This window comes from Heptranchias perlo, chromosome 7 (genome assembly GCF_035084215.1).
Source record: "Heptranchias perlo isolate sHepPer1 chromosome 7, sHepPer1.hap1, whole genome shotgun sequence".
Lineage (NCBI taxonomy): Eukaryota > Metazoa > Chordata > Chondrichthyes > Hexanchiformes > Hexanchidae > Heptranchias > Heptranchias perlo.
Window position 1 is genome coordinate 63629189 of NC_090331.1, and position 15365 is coordinate 63644553.

The 15365-nt window shown below is 45.4% G+C and overlaps 1 protein-coding gene across 6 annotated transcripts in view; it reads right to left on the reverse strand.

The window, feature by feature from the left end:
• Window positions 1-212: 212 nt before the first annotated feature.
• The window catches only part of zgc:136439 (uncharacterized protein LOC678627 homolog), a 52275-nt gene continuing 37122 nt past the window's right edge, over window positions 213-15365 (reverse strand). For 5 of the 6 annotated variants that reach the window (XM_067987720.1, XM_067987719.1, XM_067987714.1 and 2 more), the window contains exon 9: window positions 213-627. In XM_067987720.1, the coding sequence (XP_067843821.1) occupies window positions 459-627 (169 nt within the window). In that variant the 3' untranslated portion in view covers window positions 213-458. The remainder of the gene's footprint in view (window positions 628-15365) is intronic. The other variant, XM_067987715.1, reaches the window with a different exon arrangement.

The following is a 15365-nucleotide window of genomic DNA, read 5'->3' on the forward strand; positions in this document are numbered from 1 at the left end:
TTGTTAACGAGAAATAAAAAATGAAATGAAAATAAATGTTAAAAATCTCATGATTATCGAATGAAATGAGGACAAAAGATTTAAATTAAATCCAAGACATGCCAGATTTAAGCGCATACCGAAGAAAGTAAATGGATGAGTCTATCAGAGATCAAAAAGCCTCATGGAGTTAGATGAAATAATTAATTACCTCCTTCAGAAAGATGAACAGCAGCAAATTTAATGACTATAATGGTACAGACAGGCAAAGCAATCTTATCTTCTTTTATATTCCTACCGAATGTAAGGTTTTCTCTGCATGCTCTTCTGGGCTGGACTTCCCGCTTAGACTTTAAAATAGATAGCTCGCACTTTATTCTGGTGTCTGTATTAGCAGTCCTGAACTAACCATTAGCATGTAGAGGAAGGATTTTAATTTTCAGGCAAAATTAAGGAGCTGCAAAAAGATCACTCATGACTCAGCAAGATTGTGCAGTGAGTGGCAAAGCTATATAGATAAGGACGATTCCAGGTCTGTGCTGAGTTAACAATAGCGAGTGGGACACCATGCTTGGGTTCACCATCCTTAGTAAGGGAGGAGAAAGTTGGCCAGGGTTCCTCTTACTGATCACCAACCTGTGACACCTGCTGGAAATAAATATTTTGATATCAGAGAAGGACAGGATCAGGCCCACTTTTCATAAAGTTGCAGGGAGTTAAGCAGTGGCCCATCTTAAAATCTTACTTTGATAACACAAGAGAAAAACAAACAGGTATACAGTTTTGAGTGTGTATCTTTATGGTCTGTGTTTTATATTCCTGGATTATGCCCTTCTACCACTCTTCAATTTGAGAGATAGAGCCTTCATATTGTACACAATAAGCTTTAACTCCAACAGAAAATCTTGAAGAAAATTTATTCCATGTCAGTCTATTCAAGGTACATGAAAATGATGAAACCTCTTCATAATTTTGCATTTAGTAGAGCAGATTGTAAATTACTGTTTTACTAACTGGACAGAGATAAAGGTCAGCCAGTTCCTGTTGTTTTGAATTTAGTGAAAAGGTTCTGTACTTTACTTTGTCAATAATTGCAATAGAGTCTATCTCTGGAAAACATTGGGCCCAAAATACACAAAAACTTAGAAGCCCTATAGAAAGGCTCACGAGTGGACTACATACAGTCCTTGGATGGCCAGTTTCCTAATTTCATAAAGTCAGACAAAAACAGATGGAGGATTAAGTACTGGAACATGAACTCTCGATGATACCAGAAGAAAATAATTATTCATTGCACCTATAAATCAATATGAGGGAAATTAAAAATCCCCAAAATACATAGGCATCTTAATAATCATTATTATCCAAACTTAGTTCGTGGTTGCTTATCCTGCCACATGTGATTGCTGATGGATCATCTGTCCAACAAAGTGGCAACTGAATATTTTACTTCATGTGTCATTCAACATGGGTCATTAAACATGATTGCCTCAACTTTAAACCAATCCTGCGTCAACTCACTTCTAATGGAAAGGAACTTGAGTGTTTTATTTTCTACATATGATTTAATATTTTATTTTATAAAATTACTGCAATAACAGTATGTGTTAATCTTATTTTGCAATGTCATGACTAAAAAGAGAACTAAAAGTCAATTGAATTTATGAAACTGATTACAAACCTGCTCTTTTATATTACTGCTAAACTTATGTATTTTGATTATTTTATAAAACCTATGTAGAGTACACAAAATTACATACCTAAAATATCTGATCATGTTACTTGGATATACTGTACAGGAAAATAACAACAGGTCCACAGGATAAAATATAGCTGTATAACAAAGGATCTACAAAAAGGTACAGGAAAACTTTAGCCATCTACAGAAAAACCCAGTTTCAAAGATAAAAGGACTGTACTGGAAAATAAATGATGCAATGTGTATTACAAAACACTCATGACTAAGTCGCTGCAGTCATTCTAAAATAGATTGTGAAAGTTCATCTGCAGTTTATATTCTGGCTACCACAGGTTTAATCTTATACTGTTGTTAATATTTCAACCTGATAAACAATTGCCCCACCTGGTGGACAGAACTGTATATAATAGTTGTAAGAATTGTATATAACAGTTCAAGTGCAGGAAACCTGGACGTTAATATTCTTCTGTACATTATTTTTAGTGCACAGGTTATTACACTTACATCTAATTCCTGTGTGCACTATTTTTGTAATTTTGTTAAAATAGCTACATAGGAATTTGACTCAAACATGCTAAGCAGTGCGCTAAAAAAGCACGAGAAATTTCAACCACATTCTCTTCTGTTATATTTAAAGGGCAGAATTACAAATTTCATAGGTATGGACTAGATATTCTTTCAAGCTCAGCATTACTGGTCACTTCTGTAAGTGGACCTCATGTCTCCTACAATTAGGAGTACATCTTTACTGGCCAGTATCTAGTTAAATGATAGCGTGACCCAGAATTATAACATAGACTCCTTGTGTATACTGCATACTATAATCTGGCACATGCCACCATGTACAGTCACCTATCTTTTCAGAAAGTGGACTGAAAACTACTGTAGTGAGAAGAGGATACAGTTTCCAGAGCAAGTTTCAATCAATTCCCTACCACTCCTTATACCATAAAATATCAATAAATTGTGCTTCCGTCACTATGCTAGGCTAAATTCACTTACAAGTTATTTGTCTCTGAACTAACCGGCACCTGACTTCCTAGTTTATAGGCTGTATGTGTTCATACTAGATCTGGAGGCCCTCAATCTCCCTGGCTGACTAGAGAGTGAGATCGCTTTGTTTTTCTCAGTGCTTCATAGCGAGAGAGAGAAAAACAAAGACGCTGACCCGTCCCTTAATTCCAAATGTCAAGGAATTGGTCCTACGAGCTCCCAATCAAAATTACCACCTTGAATGAAAAGCCATCCGCTTGGTTTGGAAACTAACGGCATCTATGGCCTTGCTATTAATCTCCCCAATTCCCCCCCCGCCCCCCCCCCCCCGACAGCAGGCAAGGGTTTAGGACTTAAATATGGGGAACACGTTCCCAACTCGCCGTGCACGCGCCCACTGCCTTTTTTACGGCGGCAGATATTGTGGCATCCGAGTGTCCCACCATGAAGAGGCGAGGCACTTAATTAACATATTTAAATTGGGCTCTCACAGTGCAATCGGGAGCCCGATTTAAAATTCACTGCTGCTGCGCGGGTTTCCCAGGGGTCAGGATACTCGGCAGTGAAAGGGAGATGGGAGCTGCCAGCTCCACAAGGTAAGTGCCTTTTTCAGCACTTCTTGTGGGCCAGGAGGAGCAGGAGTGCTCCACCCGACCCCTCAAGGAAACCTTCGGCCTCCCCCCCTGCCAATCATGGCCTCTCTGTCCTCCCAGTCCCGTTTGCCAACTTCGCCCCCACCTCCAGCCCTGTTTGCCAACTTCGCCCTCACCTCCAGCCCTGTTTGCCAACTTCGCACCCATCCCCAGCCTGTTTGCCGACCCCCTCAGCCCCATTTGCTATCGTCTCCCTCAGCCCCAATCACTGACCTTCCCTCCTTCCGATCACCGGGTCTCCGGCTGCAGTCTCCCACCTCTGGTATTCCCTCCCGGCCGCCAGCCAGGCTGTCAATTTTGGTGGCTGCCGGGAGGGAAACGGTACAAAAAAATGTAACGAGTTCCTGCCATTAAGTTCAGCAGGAACTCCACGTCCCCAGCCTTGCCAGGTTCTCCGGCCATTTTCAGCCTCACCTGCACCATCCCTGCCTCCCTGGAAATATGGGGCATGTATGTCTGTTTAGCTAAACTTCCATAATGAATGAAAATCATCCAACAGCCAGGGTGTGAACGGCTATAGGATGTACACAACGACTTCCCATTGTTTCCTAATTAGCATCTTAAATGGTTCCAAATGTTAAGTTAAAAATGTTGGATCTCTCGCAGTTAACCCTTTGTAAGCTGAATTTAACCTTTTATTAATATCATGATGTGGAGATGCCGGTGATGTACTGGGGTGGACAAATGTAAGGAATCTTACAACACCAGGTTATAGTCCAACAGTTTTATTTGAAAATCACAAGCTTTCGGAGGCTTTCTCCTTCGTCAGGTGAGTGTGGGATTCCTTGAAAGTTACAGCATATATAGTCAGAGAACAATGCCTGGTGATTACAGATAATCTTTCCAACTGCTCAATTTCTGCCCCACCACCAAAATGGACCCCTATCGGTCTCACGACGGACACAGAGGAATTCATCAGGAGAATGAGGCTCCGGGAATTCTTCCACAAATCGCAAGATTTCAGCAGCGAACCCAATGAGACAATCAATGATCCGGAACAGCAGACAGAGGGATCCGCGGTACAGCAACCGAAGAGGAAAGAGTCAAACTGGACTCCTCCGGAGGGTCGCTGCCCTAAGCTTGACATGTATGCTCAAGCTGTCAGGAGATGCGTCAATGCCAGATTCATCAGCCGCACTCACAAGACAGTCCAGAATGTCACCCGAGCACAACGCAACGCCATCAACGCTCTCAAGACCAACCGCAACATCGTCATCAAACCAGTGGACAAAGGAGGAGCCATCGTCATACAGAACAGAATGGACTATTGCAAAGAAGCATACCGACAACTGGACAACCAGGAACACTACAGACGGTTATCCGCAGACCCGACCAAAGAACACACCCACCAGCCCAACAAACTGATCAAGACCTTCGACCCAGACCTTGAAAGCATCCTACGCGCTCTCATCCCACGTAGTCCCTGCGTGGGAGGCTTCGACTGCCTCCCAAAGATACACAAAGCCAACACACCCGGACGTCCTATCGTATCAGGCAATGGAACCCTGTGTGAGAACCTCTCTGGATACATCGAGGGCATCCTGAAACCCATCGTACAGGGAACCCCCAGCTTCTGTCGTGACACTACAGACTTCCTACAAAAACTCAGCACCCACGGACCAGTTGAACCAGGAACACTTCTCACCACGATGGACGTCTCGGCACTCTACACCAGTATCCCCCACGATGACGGCATCGCTGCAACAGCCTCAGTACTCAACACCAACAACAGCCAATCTCCAGACGCCATCCTACAACTCATCCGCTTCATCCTGGATCACAATGTCTTCACCTTTGATAACCAGTTCTTTACCCAAACACAGCCATGGGGACCAAATTCGCACCCCAATACGCCAACATTTTCATGCACAAGTTCGAGCACGACTTCTTCACTGCACAGGACCTCCAACCAACGCTATAAACCAGATACATCGACGACATTTTCTTCCTATAGGCCCACGGCGAAGAATCACTGAAGAGACTACATGATAACATCAACAAATTCCATCCCACCATCAAGCTCACCATGGACTACCCCTCAGAATCGGTTTCTTTCTTGGACACACGAATCTCCATCAAAGACGGGCACCTCAGCACCTCACTCTACCGCAAGCCCACGGACAACCGCACGATGCTCCACTTTTCCAGCTTCCACCCTAACCACGTCAAAGAGGCCATCCCCTATGGACAGGCCCTGCGAATACACAGGATCTGCTCAGACGAGGAGGAACGTGATGGACACCTACAGACGCTGAAAGACGTCCTCGTAAGAACGGGATATGATGCTCGACTCGTCGATCGACAGTTCCGACGGGCCACAGCGAAAAATCGTATAGACCTCCTCAGAAGACTAACACGGGACGCAACCAACAAACTACCCTTCGTCGTCCAGTACTTCCCCGGAGCGGAGAAACTACGCCTTGTTCTCCGCAGCCTTCAACATGTCATCGATGACGACGAACACCTCGCTAAGGCCATCCTCACACCTCCACTACTCGCCTTCAAACAGCCACCCAACCTCAAACAGACCATCGTTCGCAGCAAATTACCCAGCTTTCAGGAGAACAGCGTCCACGACACCACACAACCCTGCCACGGCAACCTCTGCAAGACATGCCAGATCATCGACACAGATACCACCATCACTTGTGAGGACACCACCCACCAGGTACATGGTTCATACTCCTGTGACTCGGCCAACGTTGTCAACCTCATACGTTGCAGGAAAGGATGCACGGGGCATGGTACATTGGCGAGACCGTGCAGACACTGCGACAACGGATGAACGGACACCGCGCAACAATTGCCAGACAGGAGGGTTCCCTCCCAGTCGGGGAACACTTCAGCAGTCAAGGACATTCAGCCACCGATCTTCGGGTAAGCGTTCTCCAAGGCAGCCTTCGAAACACACGACAACGCAAAATCGTCGAGCAGAAATTGATAGCCAAGTTCCGCACCCATGAGGACGGCCTCAACCGGGATCTTGGGTTCATGTCATGCTACACGTAACCCCACCAGCGGGAAAAAAAGTTATCTGTTTTTAATACAACTGGTCATTCTCTCTCTTTCTCTTCCTTTCGGATGTTTCTCTCTCTCGCTCTCTCTGTGTCTTTGGTTCTGGCCGTTTGTATACTCAGTAGTCTTGTATCTAATGTCTCTCTGTCTGAACACTATTCAATTCCTTTGATTGCCTTGATAACGGGCAGTTGGAAAGATTATCTGTAATCACCAGGCATTGTTCTCTGACTATATATGCGGTAACTTTCAAGGAATCCCACACTCACCTGACGAAGGAAAAAGCCTCCGAAAGCTTGTGATTTTCAAATAAAACTGTTGGACTATAACCTGGTGTTGTAAGATTCCTTACATTTTATTAATATCATTATATGAATTAAAACAAAATTGCTTCCAGGCCAAACAGGTAATAGTTCCAAAATGTTATAGCCAGTTATACTTAAGATTCTCACACTCACTGCAGAATAACTATATCCCAGTGCAAAGCCAAGTTTTGAAAGTTCAATTGGTTGGCCTGGGAAATTTTAAAACTATACAGTGTTGTTAATATTACCAGAGAAACAACACTCTCATCGGCTCTCACCTAACATGAAATATAATCGGTATTCTGATGCTGATAAGAGGAGCATGCACAGCGTTTCACTGTCCCTAGGCATATAAACAATGTATTATAACTCAGGTCTTTCAGCCTTGCATCGCACTATACTGGTCTAAGTATAAAAAAGACTGATTGAAATATCTCCAACCTTAGAGGAGATATTCCTTTTTGTGGTAGAAGATGTTTGAAGCATTTTTTTCAGTCTTCGTGAGGGAGAGTGTTTTACACTGAAAATACTTCCCTCAACAACATTCCCTTTTAATACAGTAGCACTCACTGAACTAGGGAAACTTCAAAAGTGTTTAATCCCTTTTCAATTATCTACTCAAATATGATGCACAAAATGCTAACCCATAGCCATTTGGAAAGATCACAGTTTGGGTTAGGAATGTGGTATTATGGAACTTAGAGAGAGTTACAGTTACTGGATAACAGTTCTTTTCTTTACAAATACACAGACAAAAGGTTAATTTAAATGTTTTACTATTTTGAATGTTTTGAAAGAAAACAAAATGGGCTAAAGTATAAGAAGGAAAATATGTATAAATGTAAAATACACATTGACGTATTTTTGACTAAAGAAAAACACTGCAAGCTGGTTATAGGAATTAAAATCCCCAAAGCCCAAAGTGCAAAAGGAGACTTTTATTGAAAAACAACCATTATACCCAAACCAAATAACCAAAAATAACCACTACATGGCACAAGTCAGGAATGTGATGGAATACTGTCCACTTGCCTGGATGAGTGCAGCTCCAACAATACTCAAGAAGCTCGACACCATCCAGGACAAAGCAGCCCGCTTGATTGGCACCCCATCCACCACCCTAAACATTCACTCCCTTCACCACCGGCCCACCATGTCTGCAGTGTGCACCATCCACAGGATGCACTGCAGCAACTCGCCAAGGCTTCTTCGACAGCACCTCCCAAACCCACGACCTCTACCACCTAGAAGGACAAGAGCAGCAGGCACATGGGAACAACACCACCTGCACGTTCCCCCCCAAGTCACACACCATCCCGACTTGGAAATATATCGTCGTTCCTCCATTGTCGCTGGATCAAAATCCTGGAACTCCCTTCCTAACAGCACTGTGGGAGAACCTTCACCACACGGACTGCAGCAGTTCAAGAAGGCGAGTCACCACCACCTTCTCAAGGGCAATTAAGGATGGGCAATAAATGCTGGCCTCGCCAGCGACGCCCACATCCCATGACGAATAAAAAAAATAAACTCTCAAAGCGGGTTCAGCTTTAGCAAATCTGATAAATAATCCACCATATTTATGAGAATGAGAGAGAGGATTGAAGAAAACTAAATTTAAATCTACATTTTAGTTGGCCAATCTATTCTGATCAGGGTGGTTTGCTTTTTAGGGGATTATTTTAAATCTAAAGACTTTGTGGGGGAAAAATTGGATAAGGGTCCATTCTGAGCAATGGTAGCACGGCGCTACCACCCCGCGCCGAACGGACCCTCCACAGGCAGCATGTGAAATTCGCTACTTACCCTGAAATCTCTTGCTGCTGAGAGGCTGCACGGAGAATGAGGAAGTTGAGAATGGGGCATGGACAGCGTATGTCATCGGCTGCCTGCACTACTTAAAGGTGCAGGCACATTTCTAATGGCAGATACACAGCCAAGGAGGAGAAGGGAGAATGGCATCACGCGTAGCTGCACCAGCAAGAGAGCGGGCACCAAGATTCTCAGATGATGCTCTGGAGGCCCTGGTGGAAGGGGTGGACCAGAGGAGGGCAACCATGTACCCGCAGGGTGGCCGGAGAATGTCTAGACTACAGCTGCGTAGGCAGTGGCAGGCCGTGGCACAGGAGGTGAATGCGAGGAGCATTGCAGCACGCATGTGGGTGCAGTGCCGCAAGAAATTTAATGACTTGACACGAGTCAAGGTGAGTGAATGCAAGTGTCAAGTGGCACATCCTACCAACTGCACCAATACTCCATGCACGAAACCTCCCGTCACCCACCCACCCACCAACAAAACACCACCCATCCATACGCAATGCTGCATCTCACATGCACATAATACCACACTTGCAGGCCACACAACCACCACTCAAGTCACAAAAACTGACAGCTATTCGATCATGATAGGCACATCACCCACACACCATGCAGAACACTCACTGACCCAATGTCCTCTGCCTTGCAAGAGAAGGTGGCGTATAACTCCCGCCAGCAGGAGGGACCTGAGGCTGGACGGTCACGTCTACACGTCCTCACCCCCCTAGAGGAGACGGTGCTCAGGATCATTGGGCGAGCCATCACTGCAGCCGTCACAACGTGCCACGCTGGAGGTCCTGGTCTAAGGGGCGGGGGGGGTCTCTGCATATCGAATGATCCTTCTCCTTTTCCACATCCCCCTCCTCCCATTATTTTTTCTGACTCATGTGCTACAGATGCTGCCAGCACACACCTCTTACTTGCCCCTCTCCCCACTTCACAACTCAACCCGTTTCCCTTTGTCATTGCAGATATCCAAGAACACATGGCGGCACCCAAGGAAGAGGAGGAGGAGGGGAGGAGGAGGACACTGAAGCCACACCATCACTCGATCTGACACTTGCTTCCACCAGCTCAGGGACTGACATTGCATCCTTTAGAGGTTAGGTTAGAGGAGGGATCTGCACGTGGTGAGACACCGAGCACAACTGCGCAGGAGTCGGGTGGAGGGAACGGATACCACAGGAGCCAACTCGCCGGAGGGCAAGGTTACTCACTAGTTCTGCTGCAGAGGAGTCAGACGAGGACTTCGATGGGCCAGGCTACAGAAGACACTGGAAAGCCTGCCAGAAAGCCTGCGCACAATGAGAAGGGGCATGGAGGAGTCCAGTTCCAACTTGGCGCAGGACTTTGCACAGAGCTTGGAGCCCATCCTTTCCAACATGGAACGGGTGGTCACCTCCATCAGTGCACCTGTGGAACCCACCGTGATGCAGCGTCTGATTACTGATGTCACAGTATCCATTGCAGCACAAAGCACAAACATCTGCCATCCAAGGTCTGACTGCTGCATTTGCAGCTCAGACTGCTGCTATCATGGCTCTGGGGACCACTGTGGAACGGGGCTTCCAGGGCATCACAGCACTCCAGCTGATCACCAGGAATGCTGAGGCGCTGCCTCGGGAAAGTGGCAGTGGCGCCATGGCAGTCGGACCTGCTGTCCTCTCTCAGGACGACAGCATTCCTGCTCCCACCCCGCCACTCCGCCAGTGCCCCTGTTGTTGCCTGTCGGCCAGCCAGGCCAGACTTCTGCAGCCCATGCTGAGATGGTGCAATCTGAAGCCGGGCCCTCCAGGCCCAGAGCTGCTCGAGGTCGTCCTCCAAGACCATCTGGACGTTCCTTCATTGAAAGCCAGCAGTCTTCCACCACCCATGCTCCAGCCACTGGGGAAGCACCTCATAGGAGCACTAGGATAGGTAAAGGCACACGGATAACAGGCACTAAGGGAATGCACAAGGGTGAATAGTTCTGTTATGTTTGCATATTTTCATTTATTAATCCATAAATGAGAGTTTGATTTTGCATTTGGTGGTGGTTTTTATTCATGCAATGAGCTGAGAGGGACACCAATGTGTAATGTGATGGAGGGTGATTTGATTGTCTTGTGGGAGGGGAAAGGTGGGGAATGTAGGACTGTTGGTGAGTTGGGGGATGTAATCCCAATTATTGACCAGGCGAGCACGCAGAGCCCTTTCAGACAAGGCGTGTGGTTCCTGCTGCACCCTTGCACCTTCTCCACCTCCTCTTTCGGCTCCACCCCCTCCTCCTGCTCCTCCTCAGCCTCTTCCTCTTCCACCTCTGGCTCAGGATCTTCTGCAGTCATTGGTGGCAAAGGCTGGTCCCTCATGATGACGAGGTTGTACAGCATGCAACAGGCCACCACGAATCTGCCCACCCACTCGGGGGAGTACTGCAGGGCTCCTCCAGACTGGTCCAGGCAGCGGAAGCGTTGTTTGAGGAGGCCAATGGTGTGCTCCACGATGTTGCGCGTGGCAGCATGGCTCTCATTATAGGCCTGCTGTGCACACGTGCGTGGATTCCTGACTGGTGTCATGAGCCACGTCGTGAGGGGATAGCCCTTGTCGCCCACTAGCCAGCCTTTGACTTGCCGAGTCCGATGAAAGATAGCTGGCATGTTGGACTGCCGCATGACGAAGGCTTCGTGACTGCTCCCAGGGTAGCGGGCATCGACCTCCATGATGCGATGCGTGTGGTCGCACACCAGCTGCACGTTGAGAGAGTGGAAGCCCTGTCAGTTGACGAAGACGGCTGAGTTGATGTGCGGGGCACGCAGGGCAATATGTGTGCAGTCCATGGCACCCTTCACCATGGGGAAGCCAGCAATGCGGGCGAGTCCCCGTGCTCGCTCGTTCTGATTGTCTATGTCGAGAGGAAAGGTGATGAACCTGTTCCTCATGTGGTACAGTGTGTCTGTGACCTCCCTTAGGCAACAGTGCACTGCATACTCCGAGATATTGCACATGTCGCCAGCAGAGGCCTGAAATGATCCTGAGCTGTAGAAATTCAGTGCCACGGTGACCTTCACAGCCACAGGCAATGCTGTCCTCGTCCTGCTCTGAGGCTGCAGTTGTGGCCACACCAGTTGACAGATCTCGGTGACGGCTTCCTTGGTGAACCTCAGGCGTCGGATGCAATCCTCCTCAGTCATGTTGAGGTAAGAGAATTGATCCCTGAAGGCCCTCATTGGGTAGGGCCTCCGGCTCAGTGCCCTGCGCCTCCTCGTCCTCCGTCTCCTCGCAGCTTGACCCACTAGGCGTGGCCTCCCTGCATGCTCCCAGTTATGCTCAATGCCCAACAGGAGCCCTAGCAGACCGCCCATGGTTGCCAGGAATGTTGTTCCACCAGGGTTGTAGTTTCCCGACCCGTAAGGCAAGACCTGCCAAAGCACTCTCAAAAGTAGTGTAGGAACTCTCAATAAGAATAGGGAGCTTCAAAAAAACACCTCCTACTCCTCCGGCAGCCAGAAGCAATAATCCAGCAACTAACCTGCAACACCTGCATGGCCCTTTAAATAGCACTGGTGGGGGGTCCTTCAGGCACTGTTAGAAAAGTTTAGATGGTCGGGGATAAGACTGTGCGTTGAGTTGAGCGTTAAAATCCAAAATTGTGTGTATCACTTTAAATCAGCGTTGCACACTGATTGCAGCCATTTTCTCCCTACTTTACATGCTTCCAGTGTTCGGGGTTAGCGCATACGCTAACTCCTATACCAAGATGGTGTCTGGCGCACATCACGCAGGTATTGCCTTACGGGTGCGTGAGCATCCAAGATGCCATCCTTGATGTCGGAGGGGCCGTGTAACGCCAAAACAACGGGCGCTACAAGGCCCAATTTAGCTTTTGAGTTTCTTAAAAATAATTGATCAGCTGGTTTTGTGCATTTATCCAGTCAGTGGCCGAACCATACAGATCAGGAAGGTCTCAGGTTTGATCTCTGGTCTGTGCTAAGTTAGTTGACCTCGAGGGGGCATAGGTTGGCATGCTGTAATTGGCTTTAGTACCTATGAGTTAAGGAGGGGGAAATTGGCTAAAGATCTTCTTCCTGAACACTAGGGTGTTCTGCGTGTTCAGACCCCGTGCTTGAAGAGATGTTGGGTAAGAACAGGATCCAGCTCAGCTATGTTGCGCACACTATTGAGTGACACTTACTCACCATGAACATCAATAATCATACACAAACAAGAGCCAATTTCATTAGGTTACAGATGGGACTCACTGCCTATGCAACAATATCACAGCAATGGCTGGGAATTTTTTTGGAGCGGGAACAGCTCTGAGGAAATTGGCAGTGAATGCGTTTAGGACTGGAGGAGCGGGAGAAAAATTGAAGAAGGAAGTTGGTAAGAAAAAAAATAAACAATTAAAATAAACAGTTGAACTTGAGTTTGTGTTCTGATCCGAGCTATTGAGTAAAGTAACTGAATTCAGAAAGTTTGGGTGGGGGGAATTGAGTTTATCCATCAAGACATGACAGTAAGTGCTTGCAAGTGTCAAAAGGCAGGAGTTTCCCTGGGTTTCAAAAATGCTTTGATAGCCAAAGCCAAAGAATGTGCAGAAAGATATTAGGTTAGATGGTCAGAAACAAATGTTCCTTTGATAAGATTCTAGCCATGTTGGCAATGCATGCTTTTGAGTGCAAAAGTTAATCTATCAGTGAGCAAAGGGTTTCTTTTTTCAATAAAGCATGATAGTCTATCTAAATCAGTTTGATAAAGAATGTTTTGTTCCTGGTGCTTATGTGTGTAGCTTATTTAAATATGTTACCAACTGTAAGATAGCCCTTTAAACTCCACACAAACCTACTTCAAATGTTAGACTTAAACATGTCCAACAGTGAGAAACGGCATCTATCCTAAAACCAGTTATTCTCAATATTTAACTACAAGGTAGAAACAAAGGTAATCCTAGAAGAATGCCTAAAGGGCCAGATGATCAATAAGACCTAAACTATATCCATATACTAAAATGTTCCAGCAAAAATATAAAGATCAAACTTAGGAACCAAAATAAAAAACAAGGACAGTTTATTTTTCCAGAGTTTTATTTGATTGTGGATAAGCTGACTAAACCAAAGCCTCTTATACAACATAGCCTATTTTTAAAGGTCAGAAAAACATGTCAAGACATGCCTATTTAGGTTGAGGCAGAATTCCAAGCTTGTTCATTTGTTTGTTTATCTTACAGCATTGAAATGATTAATTGTCAAACTATGCCCCAGCTCAGAGAGGCAGAGTTGCTCAAAAAATCTAAGAATATATCACACATACATATAACATAGACCACGTTTCTATATCTCACAGATTGTTAGGTTATTTTCAATCTCTTTGTTACTATTTGTGCTCAGTGCATTTTGCATATGTATTTGTACACTATTCATTTTAAGTAACTACTCAAGATTTTTCAATGATCAATTTACTTTGACACAAAATTTTAAACCACATGGTGCTTTTGTAATGTTTTATTAACATTAACAATATATAATACTAATAATATATATAATGCTGATACTTTTTGATAACTTTTTATTGCTTTCACTAAGTTTTCTGAGTTTTTTCCTATTGAATGCGTGACTAGCTAATGGCTATTTAGAAGATAGACTTCATTAGGAGTGACTTCATTAGGTCAAAATCCTGGAACTCCCTTCCTAACAGCACTGTGGGAGAACCGTCACCACACGGACTGCAGCGGTTCAAGAAGGCGGCTCACTACCACCTTCTCGAGGGCAATTAGGGATGGGCAATAAATGCTGGCCTTGCCAGTGACGCCCACATCCCGTGAACGAATTTTTAAAAAAATTATTTTAGTGTTAACAAGTAACCTATTTCAACCTATGTCATTCTACACAATAAACATGGCTCCACAGGGGTAATTTTGAGGTTCTGCTGCTAACACAAATCAGAGATCTGAGGCTTTAGTGACCGTATTTCAGATCCACGTTCTCAAATAGTCAAGTTTGACACTCGCCAGCAGCTAAATCTCTCAGAATTACCTCTTATATGTTTGAATGGGTTTAGAATCTCTGTTACTCTTTCAGTCACAAACGCCACTCCTAATATTTCCCCAATGTTGACATTTCTGCTATATTACATAAAATATAGAATCATAGAAGTTTACAACATGGAAACAGGCCCTTCGGCCCAACATGTCCATGTCGCCCAGTTTATACCACCAAGCTAGTACCAACTGCCTGCACTTGGCCCATATCCCTCTATACCCATCCTACCCATGTAACTGTCCAAATGCTTATGCATAGGATATCTTGTCTTGTTCAACCATAGCTCTAAATACATTATCCTACTTGTTCTTCCTCTTCCCTGCATCCTTACTGTTCTGAATTCAAGACTCATGATTCAGTCTCCTGCGCCAACTCATTCTTTCCAGGGGTCTCAAAACAGTGGAGCCACTTACCTCCCTCAGTCTTTCCTTCCTCCTGTAATCTTTAGGCTTTAAAAGCCCAAGCTTGATGTCACCTAATCATTGCTTCCTGATTTACTTTGTCTTCTCTTTAGCAGCCATTTTACACACAGCAAGATCCCACAAACAGCAATGAGATGAATGACCAGTTAATCTGTTGTTTGGTAATGTCAGTAATGTCAATACCGATGGACAGAACTTCAGTTTGACATCTCATCTGAAGGATAACAGCACTGACAATGCAGCACTCCTACAGTACTGCATTGGAGTGTCAACCTGGATTGTCTTCTCAAGTCTATGGACTTGAATGCACCATCTCCTTGCACAGAGGTAAGAGTGCTACCTACTGAGTGAAGGTAACACAAAAAACTTTGAACTTTACCTTTTGCTACACACCAAGAATTTTACAGATTTTAACCCAAATAGATACTGAAAGTTGCCTGTTTTACCCAGAGAAAAATTATGTT